Below are 18,532 nucleotides of genomic sequence, written 5' to 3'. Positions count from 1 at the left end.
GCCCCAGGAGCTTGTGCCTCCTCTTGGTCACAATGATCCCACCAAGCATTTGTCTTTCAGGGGCTGACCCTGCTAAATTCTTTGAGGACAGTGATCCTGCATTCCTGCCTTCCCTTCTTTCCTTTTTTGCTCCTTCCTTTCAACAATACCTTACAAGCTCCTCCTGTGTGCCAGGCACTGGTTGGGGGCTGAGAGGTCCACCGGGGAGCGTTGGCATGGCCCTGTTCTCCTGGCTCTGCTGTCCCAGCAGGGGAACCACAAACTTCACCATGGGCAGACTTTCAGAGAGGAGAGGTCTGGGGAGTTGGGAGAGGCCCCAGGTAGGGCCACCTATGCCCACAAGCAAGGAGGAAACCTTCGAGCAGGGGCTCAGCTTCTCTGAGAAACAGCTAGAAGGACTGTGAAGCTGGGGTCGGGGGTAGGAGAGGTGGGAGTGAGGTTGGGGAGGGTGGGGAAGCCAGACTCCATTCATCTCTGCCTGTCTCCAGTGCAATGTTTGTCCCACAGGAGAAGCACAGGGAATACTGTTGAATAAATAGCAAGGGCCTCTGAGTGCCCCCCGCTTCAGGGCACTGGGGGAGGCCCCTGTCTGAGCAGTGAGCATCCTTTCTGGCAACCAGGGGAAGGAAGAGCTCTCTGGAGGTTCATTCCCTTAAAAGGAAAAGGTCTTTTTTTTTTTTTTTTTTTTTTTTTTAAGATTTTGCTTATTTATCTGACAGAGAGAGACAGCGAGAGAGGGAACAAACACAGGCAGAGGAAGTGGGAGAGGGAGAAGCAGGCTTTCCACTGAGCAGGGAGCCCGACACGGGGCTTGATCCCAGGACCTTGAGATCATGACCTGAGCCAAAGGCAGACACTTTAGCGGCTGAGCCACCCAGGCACCCCTAGAAGGAAAAGTTCTTGATGCAAATCGAATGGTGGTGGCAGAGAAGGGAGAAGAGAAAATTCCATCTAGGCCAGCCTTCTCCTCCCGTCAGGCCAAGTGGCCAGTTCCACGGGATGGGAAGGGTCTGACCGGTAGAACAGCCACCTGAATGAGTTTAGCACAAGCCGTGGGAGAGCAAAAGCGGGCAGGCCTCTTTTCCTCCGTTGATGCTGCAGACCCTGCTTTCAGGGGCCCTGCCAGCCTAAGCCCCCTCCAGATCTCTCCTCAGGAAGGAGGGCGGGAACAGCCTCAGCCCATCACAACTCACTTAAAACCTAAGTACCAAGGTATCAGCTCTGCTCAAAACACTCCGAGAGCTTCCTGGTGCCTCAGGGTAACACCAGAATCCTCACCACGGCCTCCACCCTGTCCCACCACAGTCCTTCCACTCCCCCACCTCTCTCACTCTGTTTGTCAAGGACACCATCATGCTCCCACCTCCGGGCCTTTGCACTTACTCCTGCCCCCCAGAAAACCCCTCAGTCCAGGTTCCTGCACCTTCTCCTTCACTTCCTTCGCCTCCTCTTTTTTTTTTTTTTTTAATTTTAATAAACATATAATGTATTTTTATCCCCAGGGGTACAGGTCTGTGAATCGCCAGGTTTACACATTTCACAGCACTCATCATAGCACATACCCTCCCCAATGTCCATTTCCCCACCACCCTCTCCCGTCCCCCCTCCCCCCTGCAACCCTCAGTCTGTTTTTTGAGATTGAATCTTTTATGGTTTGTCTCCCTCCCAATCCCATGTTTTCATTTTTTCTTTTCCTACCTCCCCCCAAACCCCTGCATTGCATCTCCACTTCCTCATATCAAAGAGATCATATGATAGTTGTCTTTCTCCGATTGACTTATTTCGCTAAGCATGATACCCTCTAGTTCCATCCACGTCGTCGCAAATGCCAAGATTTCATGTCTTTTGATGGCTGCATAGTATTCCATTGTGTATATATACCACATCTTCTTTATCCATTCATCTGTTGATGGACATCTAGGCTCTTTCCACAGTTTGGCTATTGTGGACATTGCTGCTATAAACATTCGGGTGCCATGTGCCCCTTCGGAGCACCACGTTTGTATCTTTAGGATATATACCCAGTAGTGCAATTGCTGGGTCATAGGGTAGCTCTATTTTCAGTTTTTTGAGGAACCTCCACACTGTTTTCCAGAGTGGTTGCACCAGCTTGCATTCCCACCAGCAGTGTAGGAGGGTTCCCCTCTCTCCGCATCCTCGCCAGCATCTGTCATTTCTTGACTTGTTAATTTTAGCCATTCTGACTGGTGTGAGGTGGTATCTCATTGTGGTTTTGATTTGTATTTCCCTGATGCCGAGTGATGTGGAGCATTTTTTCATGTGTCTGTTGGCCATCTGGATGTCTTCTTTGCAGAAATGTCTGTTCATGTCCTCTGCCCATTTCTTGACTGGATTATTTGTTCTTTGGGTATTGAGTTTGATAAGCTCTTTATAGATTTTGGATACTAGCCCTTTATCTGATATGTCATTTGCAAATATCTTCTCCCATTCTGTCAGTTGTCTTTTGGTTTTATTAACTGTTTCCTTTGCTGTGCAAAAGCTTTTGATCTTGATGAAATCCCAATAGTTCATTTTTGCCCTTGCTTCTGTTGCCTTTGGCGATGTTCCTAGGAAGAAGTTGCTGCGGTTGAGGTCAAAGAGGTTGCTGCCTGCATTCTCCTCAAGGATTTTGACAGATTCCTTTCTCACATTGAGGTCCTTCATCCATTTTGAGTCTATTTTCATGTGTGGTGTAAGGAAATAGTCCAATTTCATTTTTCTGCATGTGGCTGTCCAATTTTCCCAGCACCATTTGTTGAAGAGGCTGTCTTTTTTCCATTGGACATTCTTTCCTGCTTTGTCGAAGATTAGTTGACCATAGAGTTGAGGGTCTATTTCTGGGCTCTCTATTCTGTTCCATTGGTCTATATGTCTGTTTTTGTGCCCCTTTGCCTCCTCTTGAATGTCACCTTACCAGCGGCCTTCTCTGACCCCCTGGCAAAAACAGCACCTCCGGCCCCACCCCTCTGCCCTTCCCCTGCGCCCCCACCCCCTGCCTTTCTCTGCCTTCCATTCTCCACAGCACTTAGCACCATCTGATATACTATTTACTTATTTTTTTTTATTGCTTGTCTCTTCTCATTAGAATGTAATAGCAGAGACTTTGATGTGCTTGCTGTGTGTCTCCAGAATAGGCATTCGATAAATATTGAGCGAACAGATGAATTTGTAAAATGAGGTCGGTGCTCTCCACCTCGCAGGGTGGTGTGGTTTCCCGGCGCGTGGTTTGCGTACTTCCACGGCTCAGTAGGTGGCTCGTAAAGTGTGTGCTATTTCAGTAGGTCCGTATTTATGTCTGCCTTCTATTTATGGCAGGGGATAATGATTTTCCATTTACGGCATTAATATAAAGTTTCCTTTTTTAAAGTAAACTCATTCAAGATTAAAAAGAGAAAATCTATATTTGCCAGCCTGAAAGATAGTTTATAACACACACTGCAGTTGTCCAAGGAAACTTTTCTGAGAGTTAAAAAGAAGTGTTCATTATTTTCTAGCAGATAGGTATTGCAGATGATTTTTTCAGGAGGCGTGGAACAAAAACATTTTCACGGAAATAGGGTTTACTGTGTCCTGAAGTCCCGGAGGAAATCCTAGATTCTAGATCTACATTGATGTTCTGCAAATCCTGGCACTAAGTTCGAAATCTCCAGGTGTGCGTTGGTAGCAATACATAACGATACGTAGCAGGGCAGTGATGTAATTAATGTAAGTTTCAGGCATCTGAGAAATAACCCAGATTCTTCCTTTGATTCTCCACCTGGTGTGCACAAAGCATGCCATTTTGCTAACCCAGTCCACCCAGGGCGTGCAAAACTCAGATCTTTGCTGCTGTGCCTTGCCTTCTTTCGCTCGAACCTCTAGGGGGTAGTATCAGCTGATGCTTTAGTTTCCTTTTCGATATAGCATCCTGAATGCAGAGCATTTTTTGTTCCTCTTTTGAGGCTGGGAGGACACCGGATAACGTTAGCAGGGACCGTAGAGAAGGAAGCTCTCAACTATCCTTTTTCATTCAACTAATATGCATTAAAGACTTACTCTGCAGCCTGGAGACCTAAAGGCGGCCTGGGGACCTAAAGAACAGGATCTCCCGGTGAGGAGAGCAGAGCAGGAGGTGGTTGGGAGTGGGTTTTGAAGGAAGAATAGGAGTTTTGTATTCGAGATGCATTTGGATCATCTCTTAGTGTGGGTTTAGAGCCATCACTGAGAACATTCCTTAAGGAATGTCATTTCAGTCCTTTACTTACTACTCTGAGCCCTAGGTCACAGGACAGACTGGATTCAGACACTTCTGAGTATTGGCTTTACTGCTGTGCCAGCCAGAGTTCACTCGGGTGTTGTTAATCTCCCTCCCTCTCTCATTTTCTCTCTCTCTCTCTCTCTCCCCCACCCCCACCCACCGCGCGCGCGCACACGCGCTTGCACACACACACACACACACACACACACACACACACACAATTCAAACCGGCTCAAGTCAAGAAAGGAATGTGACTAACAAGTCTGATACAGTGCTGACTTCAGGCACGGCTGGATACGGAGTCTCAAACGTGATCAAGACGATCTGGTTTCCATACGGTCTGTCTCTTTGTCCTCAGTTCAGTTGCCTCTGTGTCGGTGTGACTCTCGGACAGATCTCTCCCGGGAACATACAAGGATGTTCATAACAGTGAACTTCAGCAGTTGAATAAAAATGACTTCTCCCTTCGTGCTGGCCCTCATGGCTCTCTGCTCCTATTAGCTAATAATTCCAGGAAAAGAGGGCCTGGGGTGGGGGGTACTTTTCCCGCAGATCCCTTAGCTGAGTCTGTCCGCCTAGCCCTGAGCCAATCACACTGCCAGGGAGAGGAGTGCCCTGGTTGGCCAGGGTACCACGTGGCCTGAGAGTGGCAGAGAAGTGGTTTCTCAAGGGAAACTTGAAGTGATGTAACCAGAAGGAAACGAATAGACACAGAGCCCACACAAACAACAAATGTGCTTGAGCTTGCTTGGTTGCTCTGTGGCCCTGAGGCCATTTGCCTCAGCTTTCAGAGCCCGTAAAATGGGCATACAGATCCCAGAACACAGCACAACTGCACACGCCTGCAGTAAGCACCCCCCAGAGCATAACAGCCTGCAATGCTGGGCCCTGGTGACCCGGAGCATTTGCTCATCTCCTTAATTGTTCCTCAAGTAGGACATGAGCCTGGGGGGGGAGGTGGGGTGGAGAGGGGTTGCCCTATGAACTCCGCAGGGCCCCAAGACAGCGGTGTTTGCCCAGCCTCATTATTAAACCATCCAAAGTTATTGTTCTGCCCTGCTGGGACCTGACCCCAGCAAGGCTAGGGCCCCCGCGTTCACAAGCCCTGGAAACCCACACCGCAGCTCTGAGCTGCTTGGGAACACAGCTCACGCGCAGGCACTCGCTAGATCAGCCCTGTTTAGGAGAATTCCAATATTTTGGCCTCAGAGGAGTATGTGATCCCTGAAATATAGACTCTGTCGAGCACCTTTAAGCATAACTGATTCTTGGCATTTCTTTCCAATTCCATTTTTCGCCTAAAGAGAATGAAGAGTCTGGTCATTGATAAGGTTCTGCGCTGTCTCTGGGGCCAGTGTCTGGGATAAAGATGATGACAGTGACAGTGGTGGCGGTGACACTTTGCGTTCGTGTCGCATCCAAACTCCTTAGACCCTTCACCGTCACTAACTTGTGCAGCCCCTGCCCCATCCCTCTGGTCAAACCAAACTTCTGGCCAATCTGGGAACATTTCAGGCTTTGGCAAGCCCCTGCCCCACCCCAAACCTTTGCCCAATGCCTTTGCCTTTTTATGCGGCCCAGAAAATGTTTCAGGCTTTAAAATCCCAGCTCAAGTGGGTCCTAATGCATTCATTCCCTCAACCAGTATTTAGAGAGGATGCACCATGTGCCAGACACCGTCCTAGAGGCTTGGAATACACAAGCAATCAAAACAGACCCAGTCCCTGCCTCGGTGGAATCAATACATAAAAGGCGGAGTAAATGAGATAAAGGAGGTAGGGTGTTAGCGGAGAGTGGGAGTGGGGCTGTGACGCACAGCGGTGGCGGGGAGGTGGGGAGAAGTGGTCAGGTTTGGGGTATCCAGTGGTTTCCCTTGGCAATTGGGGCCTGGCCGTGCCCTGGGGACCTGTCCCAGGCCCCTCATTCAAATCCTTGGCATCCCATTTTTATACATTTCATTATGGTCATTTGTCTCATTTTGGGGGGTCTTGGATGCCTTTGGTAATCTGTTGAAAATGACAGATGTTCTTCCCAGAGTGCCCGCATGCGTGCAATCAAATGGGTGTTCCTAGCGCCCCCCTGCAGGCCATCCCCTGAAGTTAGGGAACCCCAGGTCCGCGTGTTTGCTTGACTGCATATGAAGCATTCGTCCCCAGCCCAGCAGGACCATGGGGAGCAGGCCCCTGACAAGTGGTTGAGCACAGCCGGTAGGTGCTCACCATGTACACACGCTGGGTCTGAGACTAAGCACGGGTGCGTGTTTGCTGCAAGACCATAAGGATACAGTTGGCCCTTCACAAGCTTCTCACACCTTTGCGGGGTGCTTTCATTGTAAATGCCTCCATCTTCTAGCCGGACACTTAAAGCCTCCCCAGAGGGGCGCCTGGGTGGCTCAGTGGGTTAAGCCTCTGCCTTCGGCTCTGGTCATGATCCCAGGGCCCTGGGATCGAGCCTCACATCAGGGTCTCTGCTCTGAGGGGAGCCTGCTTCCTCCTCTCTCTCTGCCTGCTTCTCTGCCTACTTGTGAGCTCTGTCAAATAAATAAATAAAATCTTTAAAAAAATAAAATAAAATAAAGCCTCCCCAAAGTGAAGCGGGCAATGCTGGGTAGAGTCAGTGTCTGGCGTCCGACCAGGGCTGGAGTAGGGGGACCCGAGCTGGTGCTTAGCCAGCCCTAGCACTTACCACCCGACAGCTGGATGGTGGTGAGGCTGAGGCTCTTCCCCCTGCCTCCCCATAGTTGTGCCCTCCTGGAATTTATAATCCGCTCCAGAGAGTTGGGAAGAGGAAAGAAAAGGATCCTGAGTCACTTTTGCTTTTCTCTGAGTTGAGCCTTCGAGCTGCCCTGTGAGGTACACCTTATTCTTAGCACCCCCCCCCTTTTACAGACGAGAGCAGCAGAGGCTCAGCAAAGGTAAGTGGAGTTCAGGGTTCACCCCCAAGTCTCCAGATCCCCAGATAATTAGTGAGCAACGTATACAGTTAAATGCTAACAACTCAGCCTTTAATTATGCGCGGTTGTGCCTCGTATTGTATATAATTTAATGCTAATTGCAGGGTTTGGGACTGAGCTGAAGGGAGTGGGGCGAGAATGGAAAGGGAAGGCTTCATGGAGACTTTGGAAACTCAGCTGGGCCCTGGAGAGGATTTGGATGGAGGCTGGAGGGAAGGAAGTGGATTTCTGGAAAAGAGAGTAGAATAATTAAGGTGGGTGGGGTAGAATGCGCAAAGGTAGGGAGGAGCCAAGACAGCACTCTTCTAATAGTGGAACTCAGGGGTCTGGGTGGCTCAGTGGTTGAGCATCTGCCTTTGGCTCAGGTCATGATCCCAGCGTCCTGGGATCAAGCCCCATGTAAGGCTCTCAATGGGGAGCCCGCTCCTCCCTCTCCCTCTGCCTCTCCCCCAAATTGTGTTCCCTCTCTCACCATCTCTCTCTGTCAAATAAGTAAATAAAATCTTAAAATAAATAAAGAAATAAATAATGGAACTCTATAGATGTAAAACGTACCTAATAGTCTGAGAACCTTCTAAGTGCCGGGTACTGTGCGAAGTCCTTTCCGCCGTTATTGCTTCCAATCCACGTTTAACCCTACGCAGGAAAGAAAAATCCAACCAGACAGGTACTGTTATCACCTCCATTTTAACAGAGGAGTAAACTAAGGGCAGTGTTGCTACTCAGAGCCAGGCCTGGTCTCAAAGCTCATGTTCTCCCCAGCTCAGTTCCAGAGACTGTCTGATGAGAGGCAGGCTAGTCTCAGGACTTGCTGCTCCAAGTGTGGCCCATGGGCATTGCCTGGGAGCTTGTCAGAAATGCAGACGTGGCGGGGGGGGGGGGGGGGGGGGGGGGTCCTGCTCAGTGGGGAGCCTGCTTCTCCTTGTTCTGCTCCTCCCCCCTGCTCCTGCGTGCATGCTAGCTCTCTCAAATAAATAAATACCCTTAAAAAAATAAAGAAATGCAGATGTGGGCCCCTCCCTCTCTAGTCCTACTGAGTCAGAACTGCACGTTAACACAGTCCCAGGTGATCTGATCTGTGCTCGTGTTGGTTAGCATATGAGAAGCAGGGAAAAAGCATGGGGCGGGGCGTGTGCCGGAGCTGCTCTAGCCTTTGTGATGACATCTCCCTCCTGGCAGAGGCAAATAAATGCATTCTGGGAGGGTTTGAGGTGCAAGCCCAGGGCCCAGACCTCACGAGTTGAGGTCTCCCTGCGGCCTCGTATTTCATCTACAAATGTCACTGAATGTCCATTCCACACTATAATGTATCAGTGGTCATTCTGATATTTCAAAATGGTTATGTAAATGGCCGTGGAGTAGGATGCCTATTCCCGGAAGATACATGAGATGGGTTTCTTTGTATCTTAAATGGGGTAATAATAACCACTCTAAGAGCTCTTGGGAAGATCAAAGGAGAATCACGGATATGGAAATGCGCCACATCAGACCCATGTTATGCTAGATGGGACTGAGAGTCCTCCCCAGACTCAGGGTCCTGCAAGCAGCTCTCAGAAGACTGAGGTTGTACGTGCTTTTCTCCCATTCAGGGCGAGGCAGGGCTCAGTCCCAGAGAGGAAGAAGTCACCTCTCTGGGCATCGCAGGAAGCCAGCGGAGTAAGAGATTAGGGTCAGCTATTGCTGAATTGTTTGCTTACATTCCGTAGGAGTCCCCACTTCCTGATTGTTGGGCCGGTTGAGCCGGCAGGAAAACCCCAGTAAAACTCAGACGTGTCTGGGACATCAGGACGGGGGAGAAGATGGTAGTACTCCATCCTGTCCCCGAGTGGGCCCAAAGAGAGGGGGATGTCAGGGGACGGGGTGGCATTATGGGAAGCAGGGTGATGAGTAAGAGGTAAGCAGTAGCAACAGCAAGAGTCCTATAGGAAAGAGGACAGGAAGGGGGATTGGGTTGTCAGCACTGGACCAGGAGTGACTTTGGGTTTCCATCCAGAGGACCCATTTCCTTGTAACTGGAAAGAGAAGATGGGGATAGAGACCTAGAGGAGTGAAATGGACAGATAGTGACCATCCCCAACTGAGGCCAAGGAAGAAGGGAAGCCAGACAAGGCACAGGAGGGAAGAGAGGCTCTTTAACAGCTGGAGAAGCTGAAGGAAGAGAATTTGGGGATGGACGGGGGGTCAGCAGTCCCCTGTGGCCCAGAGCCTTGGAAAAGGATGAACACGGGAAGAACTGTTGTATTTGATTAAGGAGGTTATGGGTCACACGTGGCTGGGGTTATGGTAAAATAATGGTGTTAAAGCCAGATTTTAAGAAGAAGAGAATGCTGGGGCTTTTCTCTTCTCCCCATGGTAGCAGTTAGGATTTTCATACAAATTGCACTTCTATTGCAAATGTCTTACTTGCCATTTAAAACTTAATCCATGTAACTTGTGACCAGAACCAAGCCTATATTGTCTCTCTAATCCATCCCTTGGCAAAAAAAAAAAAAAAAAAAAAAGTTATTTAAGAAAAAGAAAATTGTGGGGAGTAGGGAGAGGGTGATTGGGTTATGGACATTGGGGAGGGTGTGTGCTGTGGTGAGTGCTGTGAAATGTGTAAGCCTGATGATTCACAGACCTGTACCCCTGGGGCAAATAATACATTATATGTTAAAAAAAAAAAAAAAGAAACAGACAATTGCAAAGCGTTGTTTATAGTATGATCCTGTTTTTATTTAAAAGAATGTCTGTGGGGGCTCCTGGGTGGCTCGTCGGTTAAGCGTCCAACTCTTGATTTCGGTTCAGGTCATGATCTCAGGGTCGTGAGATCGAGCTCCCTGCCAGGCTTCAGGCTGGGGGTGGAGCCCGCTTAAGATTCTCTCTTCTTCTCCTTCTTTCCCTCCCCGCTCAAAAAAAAAAAAAAAAAAAAAAAAAAGGAATGTCTGTGTTTGTGTGTGTATTTATAAATATGTATGTACATGATAAAGAAATATAAATATGTATGTACATGATAAAGATATATTTCAAGTTATGATGGGGGTTTCACTGGTATATACTATGTCACTTTAAATATGTGTAGTTTAGTCTACATTAATTATCCCTCTATAAAGCTATAGAAAAAATTGTAATAGGGGTTATCTTTAATGGTCAGATTATGGTATATATGACATAATTCTTTTGGCTGCAAATGACAGAGACTCAGCAGAAATTTCTAAAGCAAGATCTGAATTGTCCCGACATTTCTTTAGACATGAGTGGGTCCAGGGTGTCAAATCATGACATTAAGGATCTCTCTCCATCTCTCGATGCACCTGCTGTCTCAGTTATGGGCCTCATTCTCAGTTCTGGCCTGCGTCTCATCAGCCTAGCCCCCTAATAGAAAGAGAGCAGCTCTTCCCCCAAGAGGATCAGCACAATCCCAGGGCTGACTTCGAGGGCCTGGCTTGGGCCACAGCTCATCCACAGACCAGTGAATCACTGTGGCTACGGGGTTGGGGGGAGGGGGGTACTGTGTTGAGAGGCTAAGGCCAAGGTCATGTGACCCAAGAGGCCAACAAAGGAACTTTCAAGGGCCTCTTAGGAAGACAGTGAACTGAAAAAATGGAGGGGGGGGGGGGTTGCTGAATGATTCTCTAAAGGAAATCTAGAATTCTGTTGCCTGAAGAGGAGGTCTGCACCCACCAGTGTCTGCTCTTAAAGGAACCCCATCTGGGTCGTAGAGTTTTGTGATAACTGTGTGTGTGTTTTTTTTTTTAAAGATTTTATTTATTTATTTGACAGATAGAGATCACAAGTAGGCAGAGAAGCAGGCAGAGAGAGGAGGAAACAGGCTCCCCGCTGAGCAGAGAGCCCGATGTGGGACTCGATCCCAGGACCCTGGGATCATGACCTGAGCTGAAGGCAGAGGCTTTAACCCACTGAGCCACCCAGGCGCCCCATAACTGTGTTTTAATAAGCATGCATGAGAGGAAAATGAGACCTCTCCTTAAACAACTGATGTGGGTTACATCTGGTTATGATCATTCAGGTAACTAAATAATGTGTGTGGAGAAAACATCAAAGCTCAGATCTTGGCCAGAGCCCCTGATCTTACAGGGCATGGACAGAACGAACACTGTTGAGACCAGGAAACCAGCCTTGTCCTTTCTGTAGATGTTGACTGTGTATGTCTAAGACCCATGGGGCCATCAGACCATCTCTGGGGCTCTGGGTCGCCTGAGCGATGCATCCAGGGAGATGGGCCTTCGTCAAGCTCAGCCTCCTGCCTCCGTAAATAATTCCCCCGCATTCCGACATCATCCTGGTCTGTTTCTTCGTTTCAGGGTTACGCTAAGGACATGGTGCCTGACTTCGATGAGAAACATGATGAGTATTTAATATTGCTTCAGCAGAGGAACCGGTAAGATGAGCTGCTCAATGGCAGCCCTTCCTATTAGCCCAATAAAAGCCCTATTTCGATTTATTAAACAGCATGCAGGCTCTGCTTCACCTAGGAACGGGCTGCAGGCAGCCTCCACTCAGAGGCTCGGGATATTATCTGCAATCCTGGCTCCCGTTTCCCTACTTGCTGATTTAATTGCATCCTTGATTGAGCTGTAGCAAACGGTTCTACATGTAAGTACCACCTCTAGCCTCCCTGCCGCCGCTCTGGGAGAAGGTGGCTTTGTCATGGCCAAATCTTGAACTTAGCAGGGCCTGTGCATTAGTCACCTGAATAGCCCAGTCTGTGATCATCCAGGCTCTGACGGGCCTGTGGAATCTGAGCCTGTAATCATGCCTCATTAGATCAAGGTGGAATCGTTTCATGTCTATGTTTAAAGTTGGTCAATATGTCATTTAACGTGAAGTCGGTACTCATTTTGAGTCTGGTGTGCTAGCTCTGGAAGAATCCCATGGTAGATGCAATGTTTGGTGACCGAGGGCAAAGCGGTGTGATCTGGCTGGAAAGAGGCATCCCCTCTTCACTGCCTGCCCCAGGCCCGTGGAAGTTCATGGTCTGTTCACTGTGGTTGGTCCTCAGGCCTCGGGCTGCGCGTTAAGCTGGGTTTGCAAACTCAGATGCCAGGAGGGGCCAGGCAGTGAATGAAGCCAGCTTGGTGGAGACAATGGGCACCTGGGAGGCTCACTTCCCAACTGCCCAGCTCAGGCCAGTTGTTGTTTGTGGGAACCTGGGCCCAGGGGTCCCTCTCCTCCAGGGTTGCTGGAGCAGCTGCAAACCTGGATTTGGGTCGAAATCTCCTGAGTTTTAAAATGTTGGTAAGGCACTCAGATTAAAACACAAAACAATAGGAAGAAGGCTGCAGGCCCCTAAAACAGAGCTGCAGGAGTGGGGTGAATGGGGTCCTAATCTGGGCCTTGGTGTTACTGGGAATGAGTCTGGGGTCTTGCAGGCAAGAGAGCCCTGGGGCGAGGGGTGGGGAGGGTGGTGGTTGTCATCCTGTATATTCACCCCTCATCTGACTGGCTGGACTCCTGCTGACATGTTGCATGGACAGGTTCAGTCCTTGGTGTTACAGGAGTTGAGCATTCCCGCCCACGGACCCCTTTACTCTTATCCACCGAGATGCCCAGGATCTCTACCAACACCCGCCCCTGTTGCCAGATGCCCCCATTTGAGGCAGCGCGACCCCTAGTGGCGAACTCTCAAACAGGTAAACTGTAGGAGCAGCTAGAAGCGCTGCCAGGCAGTGTCCTCTGTGCCGGTTGCCCTGTGCTGGCTCATCTCCCCCACCTGGGGGCGGCTCCGGCTACCGTAGCAGGAGGCTTGTGCTAATTAGCCCAACATAGGTTTTTATCATCATTAATGCCATGGAGCAGGGTGTTTTTATCCCATTCCTGGCAGGCTGGATGGTGCCACCGAACACCTGAGTGATCGTTTAATCATATCCGTGTGACTTGTCTGGGAGGACATTGTCATAGTTCCTTAGGAGCAAATTGCTTCTCATTAATCAGCAGATCAATAAGTGCACAATCAAAGGGGTCCCAGCCGATAGCATAGAGGAGAATATCCAGAGACAAGGTTGTAGCATAAAGGCAATGAAAAAATATGTCCAAGCCAAGTTGCCATAAAATTTGGGGGCTGTGTTGTCACCAAGAGGGGGCTGGCGTGACTCCCACTGGAGACATGAAAAGTGGGTGGCCCCCCGAGCTATCGCCGGGTGTTGCTTTAGAGACACCTTTTCTGGGGTATGTTCCGCATGCCAGGCACCTCACCCCATCATTTCATTGTGTCCTCCCACTACGCAGTAAGGTGTAGCTACACTCCTTGCACCCATTTTCCAGACAAAGGAGACCCAGAGTGATAAGCCGTGTGTCCAAGGTCATCGAGGCAGGAAGTGGTAGAGCTGGGCTATACTTTCTGATTGATGTTTGGTTTGACATTGTCATAAATTATCACGAGGGGAGAAACCCACCAGAGTTGCCACTTTCACGATGAGGGGTTTTGTGGAAATAAACCGCAGCTTATTGGAAATCTAGTTATATGACCTGGTAGAAAATCAGCATCTCAGCTGTGTAGTGTGCACAGACAAAAATGAAAACCTAGCCTTCTTATCCAGGTTGCCCTGTGACCTGGGAAATGGAGGGGGGGGTGTGATCATTGGAGCCAGTTTCCAGGAGTGACCTTGCCCAGAACATAGCCGCCACAGAGGCTGGTGATGTTATTCTTTTCCTCATTCAGTAGGATTTCACTGCGTGCCTTCTAGGTGCTTAGCATTGCCACTGGCGTGAAGGAGAGCATTGTGATGAGGAAGGTACAAACTTTATTAATTAGTGCTCCTGGGGTCGAATGGAGAGAAACCCAGGGTAAATAGACCTTAAACAATAAGGAAAATGTATTGGCTCATAAAAGCAAGAAACCAGCTTCAGGTATAGTTGTATCCAGGTGCTCAGTTCTAACTCCATGTTAGAGTCCCTCAGACCGGTACTTCCTTCATGGAGGCCAAGGTAGCCCACACTTACATCCTGCCTCAAGGAGAAGAGAGCACTTCCTTCCTGATAGTTCCAGCGAAAGTCTTAAGGAGGGCCCCGGCCCCAGCCCCGAGTCAGTCACGTCCTGTGCCCGGTGAGGTGGCATGGTCTGACGGGCCACTCCTTGGCTATCTCCTTAAGCTGGGTGGTGGAGCAAGTGTATAATAGTAGGAGTAAGAGTAGGAATGGAGTGGTTCTGAAAGGGGATCTGAGAGGCTTGGTTTGGAAGATGGGGGAGAGTTGCCGGCGAGGCAGAATGAACAGGTGTCTGCCCATAGCGCTTGCCCTTGAGGAACTCCCCGGGTGCGGCAGGTAAGCACAAGGTCATCTGTTTATAACTATGCCCAAAGAAGCAGAACATGATGTTGTGCTGCAGGAGAGGACCAGAGGAGGTGGAAGAGGGTGTGATAGCCCTGGGTCACCCCTGTACAAACATCCCAAAGGATCCTTAGTGATTCTGGTCACTCACCTTCATGAAAGATATAATCACACCCGACAGATTCGCTCAACAACACATCAACCAGACAGGGCCAAGTGCTGGAGGGTGGACGGCCGAGACGGGCTGTAATATATCCCTCTAAATGCTGAAGGCTGGACCAGATCCAGGAGCCCAGCAATGGTATTATATCCTCCTGTGGGGGATGCTGACATCCAAAAGGGCGAATCCCAGAGCCCGTGGGCACCAACATTCTTGGAGAAATAGCAGGCTCTCTGAACCACTGCCTTCCCCCTCTCTATCCTTTAGGCCTGCTCTCAAATGCCACCACCTCCAGGAAGACCCCAGCTGGGAGCCACTGCTCCTTGTCCGGACTCTCCTCCCTCAGGCGCCCTGTGGCATGTTAAGGGAGGAGACTAGACACAGCAGAATGATGTGGGTGGGAGATGGGCTCTGGAGCCTTGTGGACCAGGTTTTAAATCCTGGCTGCATCCTGGGCTCTGTGACCTTGGGCAAGTTCATCTATAAAACAGGCCAATGGAAGGACCAGTGAGGGAGTGAGAGGGACAACACGCAGGTGCCGTCACCATCATCACCATCACCATCACCATCATTGCCGTCTTAATGTTAAACACACCTTCTCCCTGAGCTGACATCCAGGTATTGCTAGAATGTTTGACCCTGGAGAAGCCCTCAGGTCCCCAGGGGTAACTGAGGTTGGAGGGGCCTCGTGGCTAGCCTGGTCACACAGCAGCCACAGCACTCTCAGGCCAAGGGGTTCAGGCATGGCCACGCCCAGGAGCAACACACCACCCCACCCTGGCTTGGCCATGCCCTCTCACCCGCTGGGCCCCTGTTTGTGCCCCTCCCACCCAGTGGTATCCCCCTGTCTTTCTCCTACTTCCTCTCTGTCCAAAGAGCTCTGTACAAGCAGCCCCACAGGCTGCTACAGGCTAAGACAGAAAGGCTCCAGTGATGAGCACGGGGACCATGGGAGCTGGGAGGATATGAATCTGTGTCTTCTCTCCCCTGCTAGACCTGGAGGGTCTTAGAGCCAGTTTTTCGAGAAACAGGTATCGAGAGCATTCCTTATGCTCAGCATGGTCCCCATATCCAGGGGTCAGGCTCCACAGTAGGAGGGGAGAATAGACAGACACACAGAGAGTATCCGATGGTGTGAGGCAATGAGCCCCCTCCCTGCAGCCAGCAAAACCCGGAACCCAGAGTGTGATGGGGGACCAGGTGGGCAGGGGCTCCATCTTCCACAGGGGAGGGACCTTGTCTGAGTTTTCTGAATCCCCTACACCGAGGGCCCGCTTTTTATGCAAAGCAGGCTATCAATTAAACAAAAAAAAACAAAAAAAGACACCACTTTTCTTCGATGCCGCGTGCATAGTGCGTATCACTGTCAGCTCAGCTGCAGCCGGGGAATTCCTTCAGCGATCCCTTTCACAGTCTGGATAATTATCTCCTCATTTATCAGTTTCATAAATCCATGTTTTCATCAATCATTCTGCTTAAAGAGAAGCACACACGGAGTACCAGCTCTGGATCCCGCACAGCAAGTGGGATGTCACAGTCGCCACCTGCCCAGCGTCAGGAGACCCCCGGAGGGAGGTGGAGGCAGGCACCCTGTGCCTGGGTGGTCAGACTTTCCACTCTCTGGGCCCCTCCTAGGGCTCAGGCTCCCTGCACACTTTCCCCAGGGCCTCCTGCAGCCTTCAGTGTTTTGCTCCAGAGAGAGCAACGATGGCTCTGTTTGCAAAGCGTCTCTTAGTGACTTATGTTTTCCTTCCTTCTGTTTCATGCTGTTGCCCGCCCAACAATCAACTCCCAGGCTTCTAAGGCCGGCAGGAGATAAGAAGTCTGTAATAAATGTTCCTGCCACTATTGTTGAAAAAGATGGATGTATCAACAGCTAAAGAAACATTTAAAAAACAAACAAAGAGATCACCCGTAATGCCACCACCCTCCCTCAACAACTGATAGGATTTTCACACGTATCACCTTCCACTCCGGGTCCACAAACCCACCTTTTTCCAACTTTGCACTGAACCACACATTACCGTTTTTATTCTGCCTTTGCTCCCCCTCCTTTTCCTCCCAATTGCAAGCAGTTCCTCACATCTGGACAGACTCTTAGTAATGATATCAGCTGCGTGGGATCCCAGGTTCCATTCCCTGCTGTTGGACATTTGGATTGCTTTCAGGGGTTTGTTATGACCGAACACTGACTGTTGTTCCTGGTCAGGACCGATTTGCTGCAATGGGCTCCCTGGGGGAACACCAAGCATATGGCATTTTCTCTATTTTCATACTATGTCTGAATTAGCAGCAGTGTCTAAGTTTGCCAGGTTCAGTGTCCTCTTGCTTAGCTTTAGAGGTTGTCTTTGCTGTGGTGAAGACCCAAGCCAGATTGCTTAAGTTTGCAGTCTAGCCCTCCCACCGTACCTGCTGTGTGACCTTGGTCCAGTTACTTAACCTCTCTGTGTCTCACGCCCCTTGTCTATTAAATGGGGATAATAAAAGTAATTACCCCATAGGGTTGTTGGAGAAGATTAAGGTCTTAATATAGTCAATCCTTGTTATTCGTGGTTCCCTAAATATGAATTCATCTACTGACGAAAATTTATTTGTAAATTTTAAATATTTGCAGAGCTTTTGTGGTCATTCAAAGACAAGTGCAGAGTGGCAAAAAATTTTAGCTGCCCAACACACACACGTTCCCAGCTGCAGTAGAACAAGGGAATACTTCACCTTCTTATTTTAGCTTTTACCCCATAAAAAAGTGGCCTTTTCACAGTATACTGAGTGCCATGTCTTACACATTGTTATGTTTTTCCTTGGTGATTTTGCTGTTTAAACTGTACCCTAAGAATGGTCCTAAAGTGCTGTCTGATGTTCCTAAATGCAAGAAGGCTATGATGTCTCTTAAAGGAGAAAAAACATGTTAGATGAGCTTCCCTCAGGCCTGAGGTACAGACCTGCTGGCTGGTGAGTTTCATGTCAGTATCTCAACCACGTCTCAAATAAGGTGCCTTTAAACAGAAACACATATGCAGCAGGGTTCTATAGTGATCATTTAATGAAACTTTTGCGACAGAGGCTCACAGGAACCAAATCGTATATTTTCCCCTAGGAACAAGATTTCAGTATTCACTCAGTATTTGTGGGGACTTCATAAAACAAAACTACTGCGAATAACAAGAACCAACTACTGTATCCGTACCACAGGTAGAACTGAATTTGGCACCTTGTACACACCCTTTATGTGGTTACTATTTCTATTATTTTTTTAAATTTGCATTTTGCTGGTTTGATAGGAACTTACTTAATCACAAAGGGAATGCACGCTGGTTGCCAGGCAGCTTGGTTGTCTGTATCTTCTTGTGCGGAAATAAATCCAGTTCATACGGGGTGTATGAAGGTGTTTATAGAAACACAAGGGTTTGGTGTCCAATGGGTATGGTTCCGGAGGGGCTGTTGAGGATGCTCACTGCTTATGGCACTGACAATCTCAGGAGTTGGGAAAGGATTGAGCCTGAGGTGTGAGGTTGGGTTCTCAAGAAAACTTGAACTAGAGGTCCAGGCTTGTACATGCCAAGACCCTTTTAGCCAAAAGGTGATGAGCTAAAGCCTACTTTGATATATACTTTCACTGCATCAGAATATAAAATGATGACATTTGAGATATCGGGGCAAGCTTTTGAGAACACATTTATTTACTGAAGCAAAAAGTCAGTCTACCTGGTCTGACGAAGGATGTTTTCTGATTTGTAGATGTTCTCTGAAATTCCTTGCAAAGGCTTAGGACCTAAGAGTCTTAGACCCATGTTTTGTTAAACCCTGGAGAAGGTGCCACTGTCCACACAAGATGGAGATGCATGAAATTGGGCAGCGTTCGCACCTGCTTGCTTTCCATCCTGGCCCCCGCAGGGCGAGGAATGACGCGTGC

At 49.1% G+C, this 18,532-nt stretch overlaps 1 protein-coding gene across 2 annotated transcripts in view; it reads left to right on the top strand.

Moving 5' to 3' along the window:
* Window positions 1-18,532, top strand: part of KATNIP (katanin interacting protein) — a 175,713-nt gene that overhangs the window by 38,515 nt on the left and 118,666 nt on the right. For both annotated transcript variants that reach the window (XM_080830821.1, XM_080830822.1), the window contains exon 3: window positions 11,495-11,571. In XM_080830821.1, the coding sequence (XP_080686947.1) occupies window positions 11,495-11,571 (77 nt within the window). The remainder of the gene's footprint in view (window positions 1-11,494; window positions 11,572-18,532) is intronic.

This window comes from Martes martes (assembly GCF_963455335.1).
Source record: "Martes martes genome assembly, chromosome: 18".
NCBI classification, from domain to species: domain Eukaryota; kingdom Metazoa; phylum Chordata; class Mammalia; order Carnivora; family Mustelidae; genus Martes; species Martes martes.
This window is presented reverse-complemented; position numbering and strand designations above follow the sequence as displayed.